Raw genomic sequence first — 23,814 nt, 5'->3', positions numbered from 1 at the left:
CCTACCTAGTGCTCCTCATGGCAGGCGATCACCTGTTGAACCCATCCCGAGCTGCCTCCTCTCACCTCAGTACTTCTGCATGTGGTGATTTCTCTGCTTGGATTCCATCCCTCTGTTATTTTCCCTCTTTTTACTGCCTGTTTGCTTGAGGAACTTCACACCTTTTAGGTCTTATATCAAGGGATAGTTCTTCTCTGAAGTCTTTTCTGTCCTTTGCCCTCCTCTCCCTATTGTGCTCCCACGATACCTACTTTATAGCAGCACATAACCATTTTGTTTGATATGTGTTTGCTTATCATCTAGTTTACTAGACTTGGCTCCTTAAGGTTAGGAGTTTAATCTTTGTAATCTCCAGCATTTAGCACAGTACTTGGCACATGTGGGCAGTGACATCCTAAAACATGACTTTTTATGAAATCAGAAGTGGTGATAAGCCATAATGATTTGTGCTGGAATGTTACTTTAATATTTAGAGATTTATCCTGAAATGTTAGGATACTTGGGCAACGTTGATTTTTTTCAATTAATGTGCCTTTTCCTAAATCAAGCAATGGTCTAGGGTAGATTTCAAGATACTACTGGCTAGGATAAAGACACTGTTTTAAGTTCATTGGAGAACATGTTGGTGAGCCTTTCTGTCTAGAATAATGAAAAATTGACCATAAGTGGTCTCTAAGACAAGCAAAGCTTTTCTTTTTTTAAAATTTATTATTATTTTTAAGTTAAATCCAAGTTAGTTAACATAGAGTGTAATAATGATTTTAGAAGTAGAATTTAATGATTCATCACTTACATGTAGCACCCATTGCTCCTCCCAACAAGTGCCCTCCTTAAGGTCCCTTGCTCATTTAGCCCATCCCGCCCCCCAGCACCCCTACAGCAGCCCTCAGTTTGTTCTCTGTATTTAAGAGTCTCTTATGGTTTCTGTCTCTCTCTGTTTTTATTTTTTTTTTAATTTTTTTTTCAACGTTTTTTATTTATTTTTGGGACAGAGAGAGACAGAGCATGAACGGGGGAGGGGCAGAGAGAGAGGGAGACACAGAATCGGAAACAGGCTCCAGGCTCCGAGCCATCAGCCCAGAGCCTGATGCGGGGCTCGAACTCACGGACCGCGAGATCGTGACCTGGCTGAAGTCGGACGCTTAACTGACTGCGCCACCCAGACGCCCCTCTCTGTTTTTATATTATTTTTGTTTCTCTTCCCTTATGTTCATCTGTTTTATATCTTAAATTCCACATGTAAGTGAAATTATATTTCTCTTTCTCTGGCTGACTTATTTCGCTAAGCATAATATACTCTAGTTCCATCCATGCTGTTGCAGCTGGCAAGATTTCATTCTTTTTGATTGCTGAGTAATATTCCACAAACAAAGCTTTTCAATCGAAGAATGGGTGACCCATAGGATTGCAGTAGCACTCTCTTTCTGCCGGTAGCACCCATGGCTGCTACTGTGTGGGAGTGGATGTGGTGACGAAATGAGAACACTTGTGGGAAGCCCAGTCAGGAATACTCTTAGACTTTTGCGTGGGCCAGCTTCTGAATGCTAGAACTACAATGCCCATTCCCTCTCTCTTCTACTTTTTTTTTTTTTAAGTTTTGTTAGAGATTTATCTTAGATTTTCAGCTTTGAGAAGCTATAACTAATTTACGTATTAACTTCTGAACAGAATGACTGTTGATGAAGATGAGGTTGTTGATACTGAAGAACACGGTGCTGTGGGTGGAAGGTGTATAGGGTTACATGAAGTCGGTAAGGGGCCTGGGAGAGGTTATTGGGAGAGTTGGAAAAGGACATTGGGATGAGTATAGGAGCATGCCAAAGACAAAATTTACTTGGTTGTGAAATTTTACCCTTTCTTCACACCCCTTGTCTTGCCCTGTCCCATTCATTCACCTATATTGCTTAGTGCTGGCCTCATTCTCAACCTTTAAGTTTTTAGTCTGTAAGTCCAATGTTGTGGGACAAATGTTCTGACACATACAGAGGGACAAAGATGGGAGATGTCCTCTGCTGGAAGGTAAAGGGACACTCAAAGTATTGTGGAGAACATACTTGACCAGGGTCTGGAAAAACTTGTAGGAGTTCTTTAGCCAAACTGTTAGGAAAGGGCATTCTTGGCAGAAGGAACAATGTATGTAAAGGAATGGAGGCAGGAAATGGGCCCTTTGAGGGATTAAAATGTGTATAGATGGAAAGTAAGGTTTGTAAGAGGTGAATGATAACCTTTGGTGAAAGAAAGGCAGGTGGTGTTGATGGCTAGGCAGGGCCAGATTCTGAAGGATATTAACATGTTTTCCATTTAGTTGTGACCTTGTCCTTGGAGCCCAATTGGCTCTCTCCTCTACTTCCCCATGGTGGGGAAACACATAGTATTGTGCATTGTGAGACTTTTCAATTTTTTGCTAGTGAGAGGACTACTCAACTTTCTTAATCCAGTACATTTCTTCAAATGATACAAGCAGAGGATACCTTTTTTTTTTTTTTTTTTTTTTTAAAGTAGGCTCCATGCTCAGGGCAGAGCCCGGTGTGGGACTTGAACTCATGACCCTGAGATGAAGACCTGAGATGATATCAAGAGTCAAACGCAAAACCAGCTAAACCACCCAGATACCACAGGGGATACCTCTTTTTTTTTTTTCTTCTATAATTTATTTATTTTTTATAATTTACATTCAAGTTAGCACATGGTGCAATAGTGATTTCAGGAGTAGATTCCTTAAGCCCCTTACCCATTTATCCCATCCCCCCTCCCACAACCCCTCCAGCAACCCTCTCTATTCGTTCTTTATATTTAAGAGTCTCTTATGTTTTGTCCCCCTCCCTGTTTTTATATTATTTTTGCTTCCCTTCTCTTCTGTTCATCTGTTTTGTATCTTAAAGTCCTCATATGAGTAAAGTCATATGATATTTGTCTTTCTCTAATTTCACTTAGCATAATACCTTCTAGTTCCATCCACGTAGTTGCAAATGGCAACATTTCATTCTTTTTGATTGCCGAGTAATACTCCAGTGTGTGTGTGTGTGTGTGTGTGTTGTGTACACACACACATACACACACCACATCTTGTTTATCCACTCATCCATCAATGGACATTTAGGCTCTTTCCATACTTTGGCTATTGTTGATAGTGCTGCTATAAACCTTGGGGTGCATGTGTCCCTTCAAAACAGCATACTTGTATCCCTTGGATAAATAAATATCTAGTAGTGCAATTGCTGTGTTGTAGGGTAGTTCTATTTTTATTGTTTTGAGGAACCTTCATACTGTTTTCCAGAGTGGCTGCACCAGTTTGCATTCCCAGGGGATGCCTCTTTAAATATTTTATTTTGGAGGGACTCTAACCAGTTTGGGAAATGCTTCTGCAGACCATAGGAAGCTACTGAAATTTTAAGCAGAAAGAAATAATCACGTCTGGTTTGTATACTGTTAAGAATGAGGAAGACCAGAGAGGGCATCAGGACCTGAGTTGAGGCAATGTCCATGGAGATAGGGCATGGTGAGGTGGATGTGAGAAAGGTAGAAATGGCAAGACTTAGTGCCTAGTTGGATACAGGTATGGAATAGGAAGGAGTCTAGGATGACTTCCAAAATCCTGGCATGGAGCTTTATGCAAATCATATTCATTTTTTTCTTTAAATTTTTTTTTAACGTTTATTTATTTTTGAGACAGAGAGAGACAGAGCATGAACGGGGGGAGGGGCAGAGAGAGAGGGAGACACAGAATCGGAAGCAGGCTCCAGGCTCTGAGCCATCAGCCCAGAGCCCGATGCGGGGCTCGAACTCACGGACTGCGAGATCGTGACCTGAGCCGAAGTCGGACGCTTAACCGACTGAGCCACCCAGGCGCCCTGCAAATCATATTCATTTAAGGAGTAGAAAGATACAATAAAGTTATTGAATTTTAGCTGTATGTAAACATATATGGTTGATGTTTAAATCTGTGGATCTGGAGCTTGAGAGAGATTAGTGCTGAAAATACTGATTGGCAGCTCTTGGTAGTTTTCACCATAGATGGGTCAGTGTTGCCACCCTTGGTCCTTGGGTTATTATAAAGAGAGAAGGCCGGAGAATATTAATTAAGAAGTGGGTAGAGGAAGTGGGGCCTTGGGGAATATTAATAATTAAGAAGTGAGCAGAGGAAGTAGAAACTTGGTAACCTGGCTACCTGCCCCATGACCCAGGCTAGTGTAATATGAAGTATAATTTAGAATTGTGGGAAGTAAAAGGTGTGGGCCATCTTGGGAACCTGGTCAGTATTTTCCTTATGAAAGAGTATATTTCAGGTACATTGGGCTTTGAAATGAATTTTTGGAAAACAGACCCTTGAAAGATGATACTGTCTGCATGTTAATTCCTTAATTTGTTGGTAAGGTTCTTTGACAGAAGTCACCCCATGCTTGACTTTGTGAGAAAATAAAAAATGCTGATTTTGGTTAAGTGAAGTTTATTTTTTTCCTGTTTTTAAAGGACGATATTGACAAAACTGGTCAGTAAAGTAGATAAGGCCTGTAAAAGTGTTTTGTAAACTAAAAATCCCTGTACAGATGTCAGTTACTACTGTTATGGTTGGCATAGTGCCCAAATGCATTGGTCTTTTTTTTTTTTTTTATCCTGAATAGTGGATTACAAAATGACCATAGGAAATGAGAAATTTCAGATTTCTATGATGGTTGTACCATGAGTAAGACCATTATTCTCTTTAACAGCAATTTAAAGTGTTTTTGGAATACTTGTTGAGTGCAGATGTTAAGGGCTTTGCGCTTCCTTTCAATGCTGAGTCAACATGGGTAGGTTTCAAGTTGGGGAAAAGGAGTGAAGTGGAAGAAGACAAATTCACATTATTTTAAAAAGATGATCCAAGTACTTACCAATTATAGTTGCAAATTAGCAGGATTGTACTTTTTGTACAGAATAGTTTCCTAGTGATTTTGTGCTTCTTTTGTGGTCAGGTCTTCATAACGTCTGGAAAAATGAAATGTGAACTGTAGTGTTGCACAGATGATGAGTAAAACTAATTTTGCTTTCTTGCCAACGTAATACAATAATCTTGAAGTGAACAACGCTGAGTTAATAAAGAAAAATTATTTTGGAGTTTGCTGTTAATAAGAAAAATGAACATCTCTGGGGTCTGTGTAACTCCTTAACATACTCCTTACAGACTTAGAATATAATTTCCTGGAACTTTTTCTTCTCTCTGTTTTTCACTTTTTGACTATTCCCTACCCACCCTTGCCTCTTTTCCTCCGAGTTCTTCCTCTCCACTCTGCTCTGTTTAGGTACCTGTCTGTGCACACTGCTACTTTTTGTTTCATTGTGCAGGTACAATGTAATCGTTTTGAATAGGTTTCGTCAACAGTTTAAACTCAGTGCTGTGCTACCAACAATGTACTTTTGCTCAGCTGAAATGACATAGTACTATGGAAAGTTGAGACCCACTTCAAGTAGTACATGCAGTGACCACTGCGTAATGATGGTTACCTGCCAATAGCAACTATAAGGTTTTATCTAAGCTACATGTTGGCTTCTGTGCAAAAATGTAGATAATATGAGTCTTAGAATTAAGGAATGTTTAAATTTTATTTTATTATTACTATTTTTTAAGGTAAGCTCTACACCCAGTGTGGGACTTGAACTTATGACCCCAAGATCGAGAACCACATGCTCTACTGACTGAGTCAGCCAGGTGCCCCTGAGTGTTTAGATTTTAAAGAATGAATGTTTAAATTTTAAGTTCAAATTGCTGATTGAAATGTCATGCAAGTTTTTAGGGATTTGGATCAATAGCATTACATTTTAGAAGAAATAATCACTAATTTGCATTAAAATGGAAGAAACATTCATATATTACTTAACTAAAGACCTTTGAATTTAAAAATGTACCTCTGAATTTAAAAATGTAACTTTTAGTTTGGGCAGTTAGGCTCACTTAGTGTGTACAAACTGTAATTAGAACTCTAGATTTGTTGGGGCGCCTGGGTGGCGCAGTCGGTTAAGCGTCCGACTTCAGCCAGGTCACGATCTCGCGGTCCGTGAGTTCGAGCCCCGCGTCAGGCTCTGGGCTGATGGCTCGGAGCCTGGAGCCTGTTTCCAGTTCTGTGTCTCCCTCTCTCTCTGCCCCTCCCCCGTTCATACTCTGTCTCTCTCTGTCCCAAAAATAAATAAACGTTGAAAAAAAAAAATTAAAAAAAAAAAAAAAAGAACTCTAGATTTGTCAATTTCTATTGTGTTAAATACCAAACAAGTTCTTTAGTGCTTGTTTTAGAATACTTGTTTCAGTTAGGTTTTTCTGCTTGTAAGTACCCCTAAAGCACAAAACTCATATACTCTATTTCCTGAGTTTGAAGAAACTGTTAATGGTAACATGTATGTATATGTACTTGTACATGTGACATGGATTTCTAATTGAGATTGGTGGATCAAAGTGTGGGAATATTAAATTCTGATGTACTCTTGGTTTTCCAAAACAGTAGTACAGATTCACTCTTAACAGCAGTCCATAGGGTGCTCCTTGTTTTTATTTATTTAGCCAGTTTAATGGGCAAGTAGTGTTTTACCACATAATTGTATGCTTTACCTCACCTTGTTCTCTAATAGGTTCGTGTACTTTTTAATTGTTACTGTAGTCCCTTCCCTTACTCCATAACATTGTAAGATCCCTAAATTCTGGTTTCAGACAATTGTGAATTCGGGAGTCATCTTTGTAAAGGCAGTAATAATACACCTGCCTTCTTTTCCCTTCACCACCATTATCATTTGTTTTATGTCTTATTTTTTCATTGAGACACATGAGACAGAAGTTATATATCTATAGAAAACTCTGCTTTCCCAGATTAGTATTTCCAGTGGCACTAAAAAAAAATCTTACAACTTTTCATAATCACTTTTGACCAGCAGCTTCTCTATTAAGGCTAGTGAAAACTGTCAGCCTCTTTCCTTATCAATGTCGGAACATCACCTAGTGGTGAAAGAGTGCAACAGCAAGATGCGTATGGAGGCAATACTTGTGTAGGTCAAAGCTTTCATGGTTGGAATGTATCGTTCGGATTATTACAACTGCTTCATTTCAGTGGAGAAGAAGTTGAAACCAAGACAGGTGAAGGAACTTGCAAAATAGTTCATGTTGAATTAATTGTCTTTTTTGGGGGGAGGGGGTAAAGTTGTATATCTCCTACAATTCCTAGTATAATAATGAACATGGCATATATGGTTACTTAATGCTTGTAGATGGACTAATTTGATTAAATAATTTAGGATTTGCTGCTGTTTATGTTGTGTCACTGGCTACTACTCAGTGGAGCCAAATTGTGGAGGGGACATCAAAATAAATACAAGCAACTCTAGCTTCCTAGAAATGTACTTGTTAAGGGGGCCTTCAAAATGACTACTTTTCTTGCCTGGGGTAAAAAAACCTGATGAAGAGAGATCCAGAAAATCTGGAGAATGGTTTGGTAGAGCACCGTGAAGTGCTTTGCAGGTTTCTACAAGTTTCACACCCAAGGGTGGCCATGCATTGGAGAATTAGAACTTTGTACATATGCTCAGCCTTCCTTCTTTCCTTTCTTTAACTATTTAGATGGTAAAAGCATTAAAAAAGCGCTAAAGTCTCTCCCACTCGCTCACCCTGCAATACAGTATCACCACTGATGGCCACTGTGTCCAATTTATCGATCTATTTGGTTAGGGGTAGATGCCAGTTTTCTTTCTAGGCCTACTGATTCTGCCTATTTTAAATATTCACTCTGTAGGACTGGTCTTATTGCAGTGATCCTGTCTATTATTTACTATTGCCTGCTGCAGCATTTTTCATAATAGATGGTAAGATTTTGAAATCAGTCTAGCAATTATAACACTTTTGTAAATCTCAGTCCTCGAATGTGAAGCTTTGCAAAGTCACATATGTGAAGATTTAAAGGGAGGTTTGAAAGTTTTAAGATCAAAGCAGCTTGAATAAATGAAAAAAAAAAAAAAAACCTCTGACATAAGTAGACATTTAAAAAATGTAAGCTCTTTATTTTGTATGTAAAAGAATTTTTACACATTGCCATTTTTTACAAAGCAAAAGTTAAAGCATAAATATCAATTGTCAGTCCAAAGCTACTTTTCCCCATTTTTACTAAATAAGTGTTTTGCAGTTGACCAATACTCAAAGCCACTATTTTATCTAATGATGACTCTTACCACATGGAATTTCTACGAATAAAAGGATTGATTTAATGTATTTAATAAAAGTGATAAAAACATACATAGGTATGCTGTAGTGTGGGCTAAGCTGTAACTCTTCATGTTCCTAATATTAACCCGAAGGCAGATAATTACCTTATTTTTCGTAATTATAACTTATTTTGTTTTAGCTATCACATTGTTTTGTAACGTACAAAAAATATAATTATACAAAGACTGCACTTGACAAATGTAAATACAGTCTTGGTTTGGTGTGTTCTGGACACAATGGTCTTTCTTGAGCCTAAACACAGAAACAAAAGCATGTATTATAAGAGAAAGTTCAAGATGGGAAGTGATAAAACGGGTGTTCAGCAGAGCTTTGTTAAAATGTAGCTGGTATCCTTGTAAAATTTCCACTTATTCATTAAATTATATTATGTCATTCTTATTGTTGAGAGCTGACTTGAAGTGTTAGGTTTTGCCCTCATAGAGAGTTGTGACAATTTGGTTCCTGTAGTTCGGAGATTGAGTTTAAAAAAAAATTCTTTTTACACAAACATTTGTGTAGCTATTAAAATGGAGTAAAGTAAGGGCTTACATGTATTAAGTCTCTTTTTATTTCAAATGTAAAGGGAGAGCTGCTTTTGAGTTTCAGAAGGTTATCTTAGTTGCCGTGGATGCTACGGATTTGACAGTGAAATAATATTCAGAGTGCTGACTGAACTGTTTTTACTTCAGGATCTTTAAAACACCTTTTGCTGAGTGGGCCTTCAAGATGGGTTTATCAAATTTTTATTTAACATGGGTAGGTACGTTTAAGTCTCAGAAAAAAAAAATACCTAGAAGTACAAAGCCAATAGGATGATTCATTCTTTCAACAATGCAGGGTGACCCTTTTGAGTCTTAGTCTTAGTGCACGTTTTAATTTTTAAAACTGCAGAGTGTATGTTACAAACTTAAAAAAAATGTTATGTAAGCATTTCTTTTAGAGTAATTCAGTTTTGTGAATTTTGAGTAATAATACATTTTTAACTTTAGTTTTTTTACTTCCATCTCTCTGAACTTGGCAAATACTGAAGTAGAAATTTAAAAATGTGTTCTTCAAAATTGCTTCACTTGAAGTTTTACTCGTTACAGGTCACTCTCTAAATCACTTTGTGAGATGATATACTTTATAATTCTGGGCACATCTATGGAATATCCTTCAAACCCTCCACACATACTATTATAAAACTTTTGTTCCAACTAATAAATTCAGGTTTGAAGCAAAGATGGCTTAAGAGGTTCGGGGATTTCTATGCCAGTTAAGGCCAACCCCTCTTGTTTTAGGAAATGAGATATGACTCTTATCCTAGAGTATTATACTTCAAATGGTTCTTAGTAATTATATAATGTGAAAAAAATCAGTAAACTTACAAGAACTAGCATTTGATTTAGTGAGATTTATTCCTGATAGCTTCACTTTGTCCTGTGCTGCTCTTTTTACTTACAAAAAATCAAGTTCATTGTAAATGCAAGGAAGGGTTTGGTTAAGCACAATAGCCTATAAGCTCCTTGCTATTTAGATAACATCAAGGCTGAGGCATGCACTGTGGAATTGGGAATTCAGTGTGCTAGCTAGATATGACTTCATTCAAGAGGAGCTCTACCAGTGGCAGTTAGATGGCAGAAGGGTGTATCTTCTGAAAGTCCATTTAAAGTCCCTGAATATAAAAACCCTAAATTTTAATATCTTAGTCATCTTGAAAACAGTTCAGAAAGAATCAAAACAATATTTGGCAGAAAATTCTCACCTGAATGGATTTTTATGCTTAATTTTATTTTCATTATTAATAGCCAGATTTTGAAAGTGCTGCTGATACAGCAATTGGGAAGAATAATGATATAGTGCTTTTGGTAAGAAAAATTTCTTTAATTTGCTTTCTGTAATCTAAAAATTGACCTGATTAAAAACCATGTATGCACTCTTGCAAACTACCAAAGTTATATTCTGTAAGTTAAATGGATTTTAGAAGTTTGGTATTAATGCTTCAAATGTTCTAATTAGATATATGGTAGAATAGTATTTAATATATATTTTCATCCTTGTAAGCAATATAATTTAAAGTATATTTATAGATTTTTATTTTCATGGAGTCAAAGAAATGTTAGAGGCTTTGTATTATGTACCTGTTTTTAAAATGGAAATATACATTTATAATATGTATATGTTTTAAATGTAAGCTGCTGCAATTTTCTCACTGGATTTTATTAAAAGTTTATATGAAAGTCTTGGTGGAGTCTTGATAATTTCCTATGTGGGTATAGTATGTTTAAAGAGAATAATAATTGATGGTTAACTTTTTATTTAAATTAAATTATTTTTAATATCAACTGCAGTAAAATTGGTAAGACTTAAGAATTTTGCCTTAAAAAGTAAGCTAAATTTTAGAACAATAACAGTTATAAAAAAGAATAATGAGATACAATGGTTAAGAATTGTATTTTTAGATGATTATGAAAACTAGATTGTTACAGGCAACATATGAAGATGAGATGATGTAGCTGAGTTAGACTGAGGTGAAGTCTGTCAAGATCCATTTGGGGAAAAGATTTTAAGTAGTTGTTAGTACATGAAGTTAATGAAAACATTGAATATTAATGATAATTCTTTTTCTAAAATTATAAAAGCATGCTTATTCATCTGCTAATACATTCTACATTGAAAAATTAGGATTTCAAAAAGTGGGGAAGTACATCTGTATTTCTAGGCAATGGATAAAAGACAAAAATGAAGAAGAGTGAGAGTCAAAACTTAGCAGTAAGAGACTATGGATAATGCCTGGTACTTGATTGGTCGGGTCAGTGGATTTGAGATTTATAGAAATAGAGTTCTCAAGGTTTATGGCCTTTGGTTCCAGGAATGAATATCTTCTGAAATTTTTTTTCTTTCTAAAAGCTTCAGATGAGTGCCTTTTATTTTATTTATTTAAAAACACTTTCTATTACCTTTTCTACACACTAAAAAAGTAGGAAGATTAGAATAATGAACTCTCATGTACTTGTTATGCAGCTTTTAACTCAGCTGTAGCAATTACTAACTCATACGATCCCCTGATGAATAAGTATAGGTTTTTTAATTTTTACTTTTTTTAAATTTGGAAGTAAGTTCAAACCTGCAGAAAAGTTGATATATTGGTGTAAAGTTGTTCATTAAGTTCCTTGACTATCTTTCTGATATTTGCAGAATCTATAGTGATGGCTCCTTATTCTTAAAATTGGTAATTTGTGTCTTCCTCCTTCCCCCTTTGAGTCCAAGTAGAAAAATGATCAATTTCATTGATTTCTACTATCAGTTTTATTAATTTCCCTTCAGTGCTTACTGTGGGTGTAATTTGCTGTTCTTTTTCTACTTTCTTCTTCTTCTTCTTTTTTAATGTTTATTTATATTCGAGAGACGGGGGGGGGGGGGAGAGAGAGAGAGAGAGAGAGCTCTCAGCACAGAGCTTGACACGGGGCTCAAACTCATAAACTGTGAGATCATGACCTGAGTCAGATGCTTAACCAACCAACTGAGCCACACAGGCGCCCTGTACTTTGTCTGCTTTCTAAAGGTAGACACTGAGGTCATGATTTTAGGGCTTTCTTTTCAGAATTTGAAATTTAGTGCTATAAATAATTTCTAAATACTCTTTTAGCTGCATCCCACAAATTTTGATATATCTTCATTTTCAGGATATTTCATATTTTCCCTATTGATTTCTGCCTCATGGATTTTTTTTCTCTACTTATCTTTCTCTTTTGGTTTCTAATTTAGTATAATTTTTTTAAAGAATTTATTTTGGGGGCGCCTGGGTGGCGCAGTCGGTTAAGCGTCCGACTTCAGCCAGGTCACGATCTTGCGGTCCGTGAGTTCGAGCCCCGCGTCGGGCTCTGGGCTGATGGCTCAGAGCCTGGAGCCTGTTTCCGATTCTGTGTCTCCCTCTCTCTCTGCCCCTCCCCCGTTCATGCTCTGTCTCTCTCTGTCCCAAAAATAAATAAACGTTGAAAAAAAAAAATTAAAAAAAAAAATAAAGAATTTATTTTGTATGACTTGAATTTATGTCTTGGAATATGGTCTTTCTTGGTAAATGTTCTGTGCACATGTTCAAAGAATGTATACTTTGCAGTGGAGTAGAGTGTTCTGTAAATATCAGTTGGGACCAATTTGATTGATAGTGTTATTCGGATCTTCTAAGTCCTTTGTGTATTTTGAGGATCTGTTAAATGTATACATATTTAGGATTACTGTTTTATGTTAATCAGTTGACCCCTTTGTCATTACAAAATGACTTTATCCTTGGTAATATTCCTTGCTTTGAGATCTACTTTGATATTAATACAGTTATTCCAGCTTTAATTTGAATAGTGCTTGCAGGGTATAGTTTAACTTTTAGTCTACTATACCTTTATATTTAGGTTGCATTTCTTTTAGGCAACATATACTTGCTTATGGCCTTGCTTTTAAAACATAAAACCGTAATCTCCATCTTTTAATTGTTGTTTAGACCATTTATATTTAATGTGACTATTGATATTGTTAGGTTTATCATTTTTTAAATGTTTATTTTGAGTGAGAGAGAGGGGGAGAGAATGAATGGGGGAGAGGCAGAAAGAGAGGAACAGAGAATCTCAAGCAGGCTCCGTGCTGTTAGCGCAGAGCCCGACTTGGGGCTCAGTCTCATCAACTGTGAGATCATAACCTGAGCCAAAATCAAGAGTTGGACACTTAACCAACTAAGCCATCCAGGTACCCTGCCATTGTTTAAATTTTTTAATTTTTTTATTTTAGAGAGAGAACATGTGTGAGTTGGGAGAGGGACAGAGGGAGGGAGAGAGAATCTTAGGCAGGCTCCATGCTCATCGTGGAGCCTGATGGGAGGCTCAGTCCCGTAACCCTGGGATCATGACCTGAGCCAAAGTCAGGAGTCAGGTGCTCAACCAACTGAGCCACCCAGGCACCCCAATTTTTAAAATTTATTTATTAAAATTTTTTTAACCTTTATTTTTGAGAGAGAGAGAGAGATGAACAGAGAGAGAAGGAGAAACAGAATCCCAGGCAGGCTCCAGGCTCTGAGCTGTCAGCACAGAGCTCAGTGTGGGGTTCAAACCCGTGACCTAAGCTGAAGTCGGATGCTTACCTGACTCAGCCACCCAGGCACGCCCCCCCCTTTTTTTAACTTTTAGAGAGAGAGTACGTACACACAAGCAGGGGAGGGGCAGAGGGAGAGAGAGAATCTCAAGTAGGCTCTACACCCAGCATAGAGCCCCATGTAGGGCTCCATCTCACAACTGTGTGAGATCATGACTTAAGCCAAAATCAAGAGTTGGATACTTAACTGACTGAGCCACCCAGCCGCCCCAGTATAGTTAGGTTTAAATCAACCATCTTGCTGTTTGTTTTCTATTTGTCTTTCCTCTTGTTTCCATTTTCCTCCTTTTCTTTGTCTGTTACATCAGTTGAGTATTTTTTGTGGTTCCACTTAATAACCTCTTGATTTTTTTACTTGTGACTCATTTATTAAAATTTTTTTTTTTACGTTTATTTATTCTTGAGGGAGAGAGAGACAGAGTATGAGTGGGGGAGGGGCAGAGAGCGAGGGAGGCACAGAATCCGAAGCAGGCTCCAAGCTCTGAGTTGTCAGTGCAGAGCCTGATATGAGGCTTGAACTCATGAGCCATGAAATCATGACCTGAGCCTAAGTCGGATGCTTAATTGACTGAGCCACCCAGACGCCCCATAGTTATTAAAAACATTTTTTTAACGTTTATTTATTTTTGAGAGACAGACACAGAGCATGAGCAGGGAAAGGGCAGAGAGAGAGGGAGACACAGAATCCAAAGCAGGTTCCAGGCTCTGAGCTGTCAGCACAGAGCCCATTTCAGGGCTGAAACCCATGAACTGTGAGATCATGATCTGAGCCGAAGTTAGTCACTCAACTGACTGAGCCACCTAGGCACCCTATGACTCTTTTATTTTAATGGTTACTTTAGAGTTTAGAGTATACATCTCTAACTTATTAGTTTACTTTCAAGTGATTAAACTCATGTCTGATGCTTTTCATTCCTTCGTGGAGATCCACGTTTCCATTTCCACTTTTCTACCTGAGGACTTCCTTTAACTTTTTTCAGGTTTTGTGTCTAAAAGTCTTATTTCACCTTTGATTTTGGAAGATATTTTTGCTGGGTATAGAATTCTCTGAATGGTTTCTTTTTCTCAGTACTTCAAGATGTTATTTAGTTGTTCTCACCTGTATTATTTTTAGTAAGAAATCTGTGTCATTCTTATCTATTTTTCTTTGTATGTAACAGATCTTTTTCCTCTGGCTCCTTTTAATATATTTTTTTTAATCACTGCTTTTGAGCAGTTTGATAGTGACATGCCTTGTTGTAATTATTCAGTGTTTATTTGCATAGTATTAGTTGGACTTTTGGATCTGTAGGCTTATAATTTTTCATCTAATTTGGAAAAATTTTTGCCCTTATATCATTACATATTTTTGGTCTCTCCTACCTTACATGTGTATTAGGGCTTGAAGTTGTCTCATAACTTACTGATGTTGTTTTGTGCTTTTTTCTCTCTATTTTGTGTCCATTTTTCATTTTGGATATTTCTATTACTTTGTCTTCAGGTTCATTGATTTTTCTTTTGCAGCATTTAATCTGTTAATCCCATCTAGTAAATTTTTCATCTCCGATACTTTACTTTCTACTAGTCAGCTTGGTTCTTTTTTATATCTTTCATGTCTCTACTTAATGTGTTCAATCTTTCATTTTGCTTTTTGAACATAATGAACTAGAGTTACAGCAGCCATCTTATTGTTCTTGTCTTCCAGTTCTATTATTTGTGTCAGTTCTTGGTCTTTTTCTACTGATTGATTTTTCTTATTATAGTTTATATTTTTTTCTTTGCATACCTGTTAAGTTTTACCTGGATGTCGAATATTGTAACTTATTGGGACTAGGTATTTTGTATTCTTATAAATCCCTTGAACTTTGTGAAGCTGTTAAATTATTTGGAAACACTTTATTCCTTTAGGTCTTAAGAGTTTTGTTAGGTAAGATCAGAGTAGCTTTTAGTTTAGGGCTAATTTGATCCCACTGCTGAAGCAACACCCCTCTGAATACTCTTCCTGATTCCTTGTGAGTAATGAGGTTTTCCACTGTGGTTGGTAGGAACAGGCACTCTTCTCAGCCCTGTGTGAACCCTGATGATTTTTTACTCTTAATCGTTTTGGATGGTGCTTTCCCTGGCCTCCAGTAGTTTCCTCACACCTACACTGATCGGTACTCAGCTTAAGACTTGAGGAGGACTGTCTTACAGATTTACATTGTTCGTTCTCTGTACAGATCTCTTCACTGATAATCTGCCCTGCAAACCTGCCTCACCCTCAGAGGATGCCTTTGATGCCTCCCCAACTCAGGGAGACTTTGGGCTCCCCCCGGGTTCCCTGCAGTATTGGACTATGCCTTATGCATTCAGTAACAATAGTTGATCTTTTCTGCAGGGAAAGAGGTTGGGCTTGCTCATTCTCCCAGTAGTCTATTAGCAGTAGGTTATGGCCCTCAAGAATAACTGCCACCTCAAGTCATATTGATGAATCAGTCTTACCATGGTGGAATGACTCCAGTAGTATGCTTCAAAGCTGTAACACTACCCTAGACTGAGAAGAAATTGTTACTAAATTGCCCACAGGGCTTTGTATGATAATGTGGCTTGTTTTGGAGATGTTGGGCCAGATACCTCTAAGACTTCATTTCCAAGATGGCAGAGTCTTTTTTGTGTATATTACATATTATCATGTATATATGTTACATATAACATTAATATATGTAACATAATTTATACACAATATATAGTATATTATGTATATATTATATATAGTGTATATAATGGTATATTATAACCGAAAGTTCTGTGTTATATTTCTGTAGAAATCCCAATCTAGTTAGCCCTGACCCCATCTTCTGGGCTAGCAGAAAGTACAGAAACTCTGAGTGCTCGTGCAGGAGGCATCAGTATTTTTTATTGGTCATTTTGTTGATGACATAAATCAAGAGATTTCATTACTCTTATTTTTACATATGGGATTTGTTTAAAATTCTCCTGTTTAATCCATATCATGTAAACATCAAATAGCTGTTGCTGTCTTAGCACAAAATCTTCCTTACATCATATTCAAGTATTTTTTGAGTGCTTGTCATGTGTCAGGCCTGTGTTTACACATTGAATAGATGAGTAGAGAAATGACATCTAGAATAGAGGTAATATTCCCACTGTGCTGTCCAGGGTTCAGCCTAGTCTAAAGCAGTGGCTATTTGGTCTCAGATATTTTTACAGTCTTGAAAATTAATAACTCTGAAGAGCTTTTGTTTATGTGAGTTATGTCTGCTGATACCATGTTAACTAAAACTGATATCTTTAATAATAACTTAATGAAACATGACAGTAATAAGCTTATTTCATATTAAGTAACATTTTTCTGAAAAATATTTATTTTCCAGAAACAAAGATCACAAGAAAACTGGCATTGTTTTACATTTTGCAAATCTCCTTAATGTGTGGCTGACTGTCTGATATTTGAAATTAATATCCTTTCTCCATGCAGGGAAAAAATTTTGTTAGCTCAATGAATTTTCTCCTAGACAGGCATCATAAGTAGTCAAATCATCAGAATATTGCCTAGTGGACTTGACTCAGAATGAGGGAGTGATCTCCATTAGGGGTACAGCTGCCTGAGGAATTGACTCTTGGCTAGGGATTACCATTCATTTAATAGGTGCTTAATAAATATTTGTTGGATGATTAATAATCTTGGGGGAGGTGTTGGGGTTGGTTTCACTGCTAATGCTTTACGTCTTCACTATACTTGAAGCAATAAATTGAGTTGGTGTGAAGTACTTTTAGCTGAAGATGGTTAAACTAGATTAGTGCTGTGAGTCTGGGGAATGGAAAGATTCTGTAGTGATTTCTTCTAGAACTTAATTGTTTTGTGCCATGGCTGTTGCTAGTATAAGTTAATTGATGAAATATGCCAGGTTTAGTGATAATATGTATCACGAGGACCAGCACACTATTGAAAATGTCATTAAAACCAGCTAGTACTTTAGTGAGTACTTAAATATCAGCTAAACTTTGATACACGTGTCATGACAAAAAATCTTACAGTATGAAGTTATATAGTCTGCTTAAGATACAGCAGAATCCCCAACATTTGGTTTTCCTTTCCTTCAGTTATCTTCAATTGTTCTGAAGCACAAGACCTCTCAAACCACCGTAGATATGGACAAAGAAGAAAGGAAGACTATCAACCAAGGTCAAGAAGATGAAATGGTAACTAATTTTTATAATTTACTTGTAAAGTGTGAAGAGTTTATCTCTGTAATTTATTATTCCAGGGAAGTAGAAAAGTACGTTAGAAGAAAAAAAAACAATGCTAAATCAACCTGCTTTCCTCATCCTGAATGTGCTTTTGACTTAGGATTATGTAACATCTCTATTTGTTGGTTTTAGTATAATGCCTGTTTCACTTGTGGATTGTTAATACTAGAGAAGTATGCTTTTTTTATTTAGTAATTTAAGAAGCTACATTAGCTAATACTTATATGTAATCCCAAATATAAGATTTCTAATTTTGATTTATAAAAAAGGCACTCTTAGGGTGCCTGGCTGGCTTAGTTAGTATAGCATATGACTCTTGATCTTAGGGTCCTGAGTTCGAGCCCCACATTGGGCATGGAGCCTACTTTAAAAAAAAAAAAGGTTTAAAGTCAGCTTAATAATAAAAAGCACTTTTCAACTCTTTGTGTGTGGCAGGGGGGGAGGGGGAGGGGTGGGGGGGGGCGGGCCGGGGATGGGATTAGGTTATCAGGTAAAATAAGACACTATTAAATGTGAATTTCAGATCAACCAAGGAATAAATTTTTCATATGAGCGTGTCCCAAATACTGCGTAGGGCAAACAAAAAAATTCATCAATTTTTTATTGAAATTTAAATTTAACTAGGCCCTCTGCATTTTCATTTGCTAAATTTGGCAGCCCTTGTTAATTATGGTGGTGAGGGGAGTAAACTAGAACAATTTAAATAATTTGGGTCAGGAGGTCAGATTGATCAGTCACAGCAGTATTGAGACAATTAGCTAATTATTTGGGAGAAACATAAAGTTAAAACCTACTGTATCTAAATGCAGTGTGGTGTTATGGCTTATATCCTGGAACAGAAATAAGACAGTGGAAAAACTAGTGAAATTCTAATTAGAGACTAGTTTTAGTTAATTGTAATGGGTCAGTGTCAATCTCTTGATTTTGACAAATGTATCAAGTTAATGGGAAACTAGATGGAGGGTATACAGGAACTTTTAATGTTTTTGTAACTCTTCTGCAAATCTAAAATTATTACAAAATTAAAAGTTTATTTAAAGAAACCCTACCTTTTAGGGTGCCTGGGTGGCTCAGTCAGTTGAGCGTCCAACTTTGGCTCAGGTCATGATCTCATGGTTCATGAGTTTGAGCCCCACTTCAGGCTTGCTGCTGTCAGTGCAGAGCCTGCTTTGGATTCTCTGCGCCACAGCCCCCCCCCCACCCCCCCCCCGTCCCCCCATCAAGCTTTCTCTCTCAAAAAGAGATAAGGCATTAAAAAAAAACAAAACCCTACCTTTTATGTGACAAAATAGTGAATATACATTTGGAAAACAAAGAACTTTGGCATTTTTCTCATACACCATGTGATATTTAATTGTGTGATCACTGTATCCTTGCAGGAGATATATGGCTATAATTTGTGTCGCTGGAAGCTTGCCATAGTTTCCCTAGGAGTGGTTTGCACTGGTGGCTTTCTCCTCCTCCTCCTCTACTGGATGCCTGAATGGCGGGTGAAGGCGACCTGTATTAGAGCTGCCATTAAAGACTGTGAAGTGGTGCTGCTGAGGACTACTGTAAGTCAACGTATTCACTTGTAGCTGATCATTTCAGGAGTGAAATAAACGCTTTTGTGTGTACTTCCTTCAAAACAATGTATGAGGAGAACATCACTGCTAGGATATAATCAGGAATACTAATCCTAAAAGCATTTGTGTTAGAGATGAGTTTTACCACAGTGATTAGAATGTGAAGGAATCTTAAAGATGATTATGCCAACCCCTTCCTTTTGTACTCCTTTCTTTTGTAGTTCTTGATGCACTGAGAGATTAAGATTAGATGCTTATCTGTCAGGGTCATCGGCCAGTTTAAGGGCTATGTCAGATCTGTTATTCACTAGGCCAGCTGCCTTTCTACTATGTGATGTTGCTGCATCTAGGGTTTTGTTTGTTTGTTTTTGTTTTTGTTTTGTTTGATTGGAAACATTTCATCAGAGGCTTTAATTTCTAGTCTCAGTATGTTGATGAGTTCATTAAAAAATCACTCAAGATCTTTCAGGGGATATTGTATTAGTGAAATATATCGTAAAATGGTGAGCAATGGAAAGCACTTCATGTTGGAGTTTATACATCTTCATGAGCTGGTTTAATATTTAGTAGGAAGTGATGCTTTCTTAATTAGAGATGAGTAAATAATACGTAAAGAATGGGAATTTAAAAATATATTGAAAACTATGGGGCGCCTGGGTGGCTTGGTCGGTTAAGCGTCCGACTTCGGCTCAGGTCATGATCTCACTGTCCGTGAGTTCGAGCCCCGCGTTGGGCTTTGTGCTGACAGCTCAGAGCCTGGAGCCTGTTTCCAATTCTGTGTCTCCCTCTCTCTCTGCCCCTCCCCTGTTCATGCTCTGTCTCTCTCTGTCTCAAAAATAAATAAACATTAAAAAAAAAAATTAAAAAAAAAACTATATAGGCATTATAGGTATAGGTGTTATGTAATACATGGAATTGACTTTTTATCTTTATCCCTTTCTGTCTTATAAGGATGAATTCAGAATGTGGTTTTGTGCAAAAATCCGCTTTCTTTCTCTGGAAACTCACCCATTTTTGAGTCCAAAATCTATGACTAATAAAGTTGCAAATGGCCATGCTGTTCATTTTACTGAAAATTTGGCTACAGAGAATAGGCATGAGATGAGCAAATATTCACAAACTCAACCACAGCAGGTATGGTGATCTTAGTGTTACAGTTTCTTTAAAAACCAGAATTACTACATTTTATTCTATCGCAGCCTATAATTTTGTGCTTGCAGTTATTTTTGTTTGGGATGAATATATATGCACATAAAATACTTATTACTATGTATAACACAGTTTAGGTAATACTAGAAGCAGATTGCATTTGCATGTGATCACTTTAATTTTAATACATAATAGATTTGTGTTAGTAAACTTAATGGTTAACAAGTGATGATAGTGCTTTTTGGTGTAACATTTATGTGTGTTCTACAGGTTCGTTATTTTACCCACCACAGTGTAAAATACTTCTGGAATGATACCCTTCACAATTTTGATTTTTTAAAGTAAGTATTTTTCTTTTGTTTGGATTCTTTTACGAGTATCTTGAAAATGTTCTAGATGGAAAAGAATTCATTGTAGGGTTACAAAAATTGAAGAGGTATTTATTGCATAACTTTTATTCACTTATTAACTCCCTGGTGTTATTTGAATACTTGTTAACCATTTTAGGATAAATCCTACTTGGAACTTGTACCTTGGCAAAATTTACATAAAAGTTTGAAACAATATGATTCTCCAAATCCACTCTGAGTCTGAGTTCTTTTCTTTTTGTGGGTTCATCTCAAAGTGAATTTTAGAGTACACTTTATAGTCTGTCAGAATATCTGAATTGTCATTTCCCAAACAGAAATTTAACTTTACTGTGTGGGTAAAGATTGAGACATTGTCCAATGTGTTAAGCCTTGAATAGGACAAGTTGGAGGAATCCCTTAAAATTTATTTTTTGTGGAGGCTTGAAGTTATGTTAAGTACTGAATTAATTAGGATTCTATTTTTATTGCTATTGTTAAAGTGATTATTATAAACACTCATTAAGTATCATTACTTGAGAGTGCTAAAGGAATTCTTAATATTAGCAATACAAAGAGAATCGCCTTATGAACATTTAAAATATTCATGCCTGGATTTTTTTCCTCAGACACTAAAGAATTGGAATAATCTGGAATAGACTTAGGCATTTCCGCATGCCTAGTTCAGAAGACCATTTCTAGTTAAGAACTATTGCCTTACAGAACACTGCCAGTGAGCTGCCATTTTGTTTTGTTTTTTTTTTTTAAAAAGACTTGGAGCTGATCCCTGCTGCTTTTGGAGAAGTCATCAACTTCAGTGGGAAAAATGTGTCAAACCTATTTGCCTGGTGGCATTTGCCAGCTGTAGAAGCTTCTAGAATTTAAGCATCCCAATGATAGCAGTTAATTAGGGAGCTTAATTTTTTTCTATCTGAAAAAAATGGAAAAGGATTGGAGATAAATGATGTGTAGGGTTCTCTTTGGAGTTCTTTGACTAGTATCTCAGTCAACATAAGCATAATTAAGACATTTGGGGGGAAAATTAGGTCTGTTGGTTGAATCCAGTTAGAATTGTTACAGATTTTGGACATTGACTGTGACTCATAAATTCTGTACTTCTCTCCCAGGTTTGTATTAGAACAGGGACAGATTTGGATTGATGCTTTTGTAGAAAAAAAATCAGTGAATAGGATTGTTAGCATGAAGCTTAAAAAATTGAAGAGGGAAAATTATATCTATATAATTTAATAATTTAATAATTAGAATTTAATTATTAAAAAGTAAAAAAAAATTAGTTTGGGATTCTCAAGTTAGTCATACTTTGCCTATAATTTTATTAGTTTAATTAATAGCTCTTACAGCTTTGGTACAGCCTTAAAGGATAATAATATTGTCATACAAACGTGAGTATTTAGAGCCATTTTATCATGTGATAGATATATTGGCTAATTTAGAATTTGGCACTTTTGAGACTTAGAACTTTCATTATTGGTTATCTTATGAATTTGAGATTTAAAATTCTCATTCATTATTTCAGTTTTTGTTAGGTTTCTATTTGTAAGGAAGTCACTTTAAAATCAGGAATATAGAAGAATAGGGCATTAAGACATTTGGATATTTTAAACTTTGTTTAAAGTAAAAACTTTGGATTTATTTAGGGGACTGGATGAAGGTGTTTCTTGTACGTCAATTTATGAAAAGCATAGTGCAGGACTGACAAAGGGGATGCATGCCTACAGGTAATTTTTATCCAACTAAAGTTAGATCTGTTATCAAAATTCCTAAATAAAGTAGTATGTATAGTCCACCCTCTTACCATATAGTTGTACATATTAATAGGTATTTAAACATTATAGACCTAGTAGTTGACAACTTACTGGTATTTAATTGAGTAAGACTGTCTCTCAGTTTAAGAATTATGAAAATGTTGAAACTGGAATTTTGAAGTTGGTATCCCTGAAAATATACCATATTTTACCCATTCTAAGATACATATTTTCAACATTTTAACATTTCTAAAGTGGGGGATGTGTCATGCAGTGGGTGGAGTGTCATCCTTTACTTGACAAATGTTGTCAACATTTTTATCTTGATAGCACATAAAATGATGGGTATGTCTTATAATTGATAGCAGCTTAGATTTTCTGAAATGTATTGGGAATTGTAAGCATGAGCTCAAAATTTACCACAATGAATATTTGTAAATTGGGATGCATAACCTTTTTTATCATGTTATTCTTTGTTGAAGTATAAGATTATACCAGTGTATTGCAAATTTAAAGATAAATGCTATTTTCAAATTAAATTAGCAGTTTTCTTATACTTCTGTAGCATGTTTTTTTCAGTAGAATATTGAAAAATTGATTCATTTAGACCCATACTTCATTAAAGGCAAGAATTACTCTATCACATAGAAAGGACTAACAGGAGTTTAAGTGGAAGGATTTAAGCAACTTTTTAAAAGCATTTTTTAAAAAGTCAGATGTACAGTGTTTTGAAATAAACACTGTTAGTACAGTATTCTCATTAGAAAAATAGTATAGGACCGCTCAAATTTGTTTATTTAGTTTCTTGCAAAAATGAATTGCAATTCAAAATTGTTGAGGTGTATTGTGTTCAAGGATGAAAAAACATTTGCCGACATGGTTATTATAAACTAGTGGGAAAGATACTTGTCACACAAAAAGATCTGAGACAGAATGAAACAACAGTGTAGTTATCCAGTAGTGACTATTTCGATTTAAATACTGTAGGTAGAGAATTGAATTGTGGAAGACAAGTATGTGGAAACATGAATGTTGAAGTTCCAGATTTAAGAGCAATCTGTGGTTTGAGCTTTATCTAATGAAATGCTATCCCTAAATTATACTATTATTGTATAATGTGACACTATTATTATGTTTTCCTGTTGTAGAAAATTGCTTTATGGAGTAAATGAAATTACTGTGAAAGTGCCTTCTGTTTTTAAGCTTCTAATTAAGGAGGTAAGATAACATTTGTGATCAGTAGAGTTGTCAATTTGAAAAGAGTCATGATTTAAGTAATAAGATATTCTTGGTTTTCTGTTTCTTAATTTCTCTCTCACTAGCTCTCTTTCTTTTAACTTGGGGGGTAAAGGTAGTAACTTTGCTAGAGAAATAATTTGGGGGCATGAATTACCATTTTATTACTTGTTTTGCTTTTTTTG

At 36.1% G+C, this 23,814-nt stretch overlaps 1 protein-coding gene across 5 annotated transcripts in view; it reads left to right on the top strand.

Moving 5' to 3' along the window:
• The window catches only part of ATP13A3 (ATPase 13A3), an 89,388-nt gene that overhangs the window by 8,395 nt on the left and 57,179 nt on the right, over positions 1–23,814 (top strand). For 3 of the 5 annotated variants that reach the window (XM_030329080.1, XM_030329079.1, XM_030329076.1), the window contains exons 3-8: positions 17,420–17,518; positions 18,946–19,119; positions 20,083–20,265; positions 20,551–20,621; positions 22,286–22,366; positions 23,542–23,611. In XM_030329080.1, coding sequence (XP_030184940.1) covers positions 17,468–17,518; positions 18,946–19,119; positions 20,083–20,265; positions 20,551–20,621; positions 22,286–22,366; positions 23,542–23,611 — 630 coding nt within the window. In that variant the 5' untranslated portion in view covers positions 17,420–17,467. Of the gene's footprint in view, positions 1–10,002; positions 10,063–17,419; positions 17,519–18,945; positions 19,120–20,082; positions 20,266–20,550; positions 20,622–22,285; positions 22,367–23,541; positions 23,612–23,814 lie in introns of all 5 variants that reach the window. The other 2 variants (XM_030329077.1, XM_030329078.1) reach the window with 2 other exon arrangements.

Source organism: Lynx canadensis, chromosome C2 (assembly GCF_007474595.2).
Source record: "Lynx canadensis isolate LIC74 chromosome C2, mLynCan4.pri.v2, whole genome shotgun sequence".
Lineage (NCBI taxonomy): Eukaryota > Metazoa > Chordata > Mammalia > Carnivora > Felidae > Lynx > Lynx canadensis.
The sequence above is the reverse complement of the archived record's forward strand: the minus strand, read 5'-3'. Positions and strand labels throughout refer to the sequence as shown.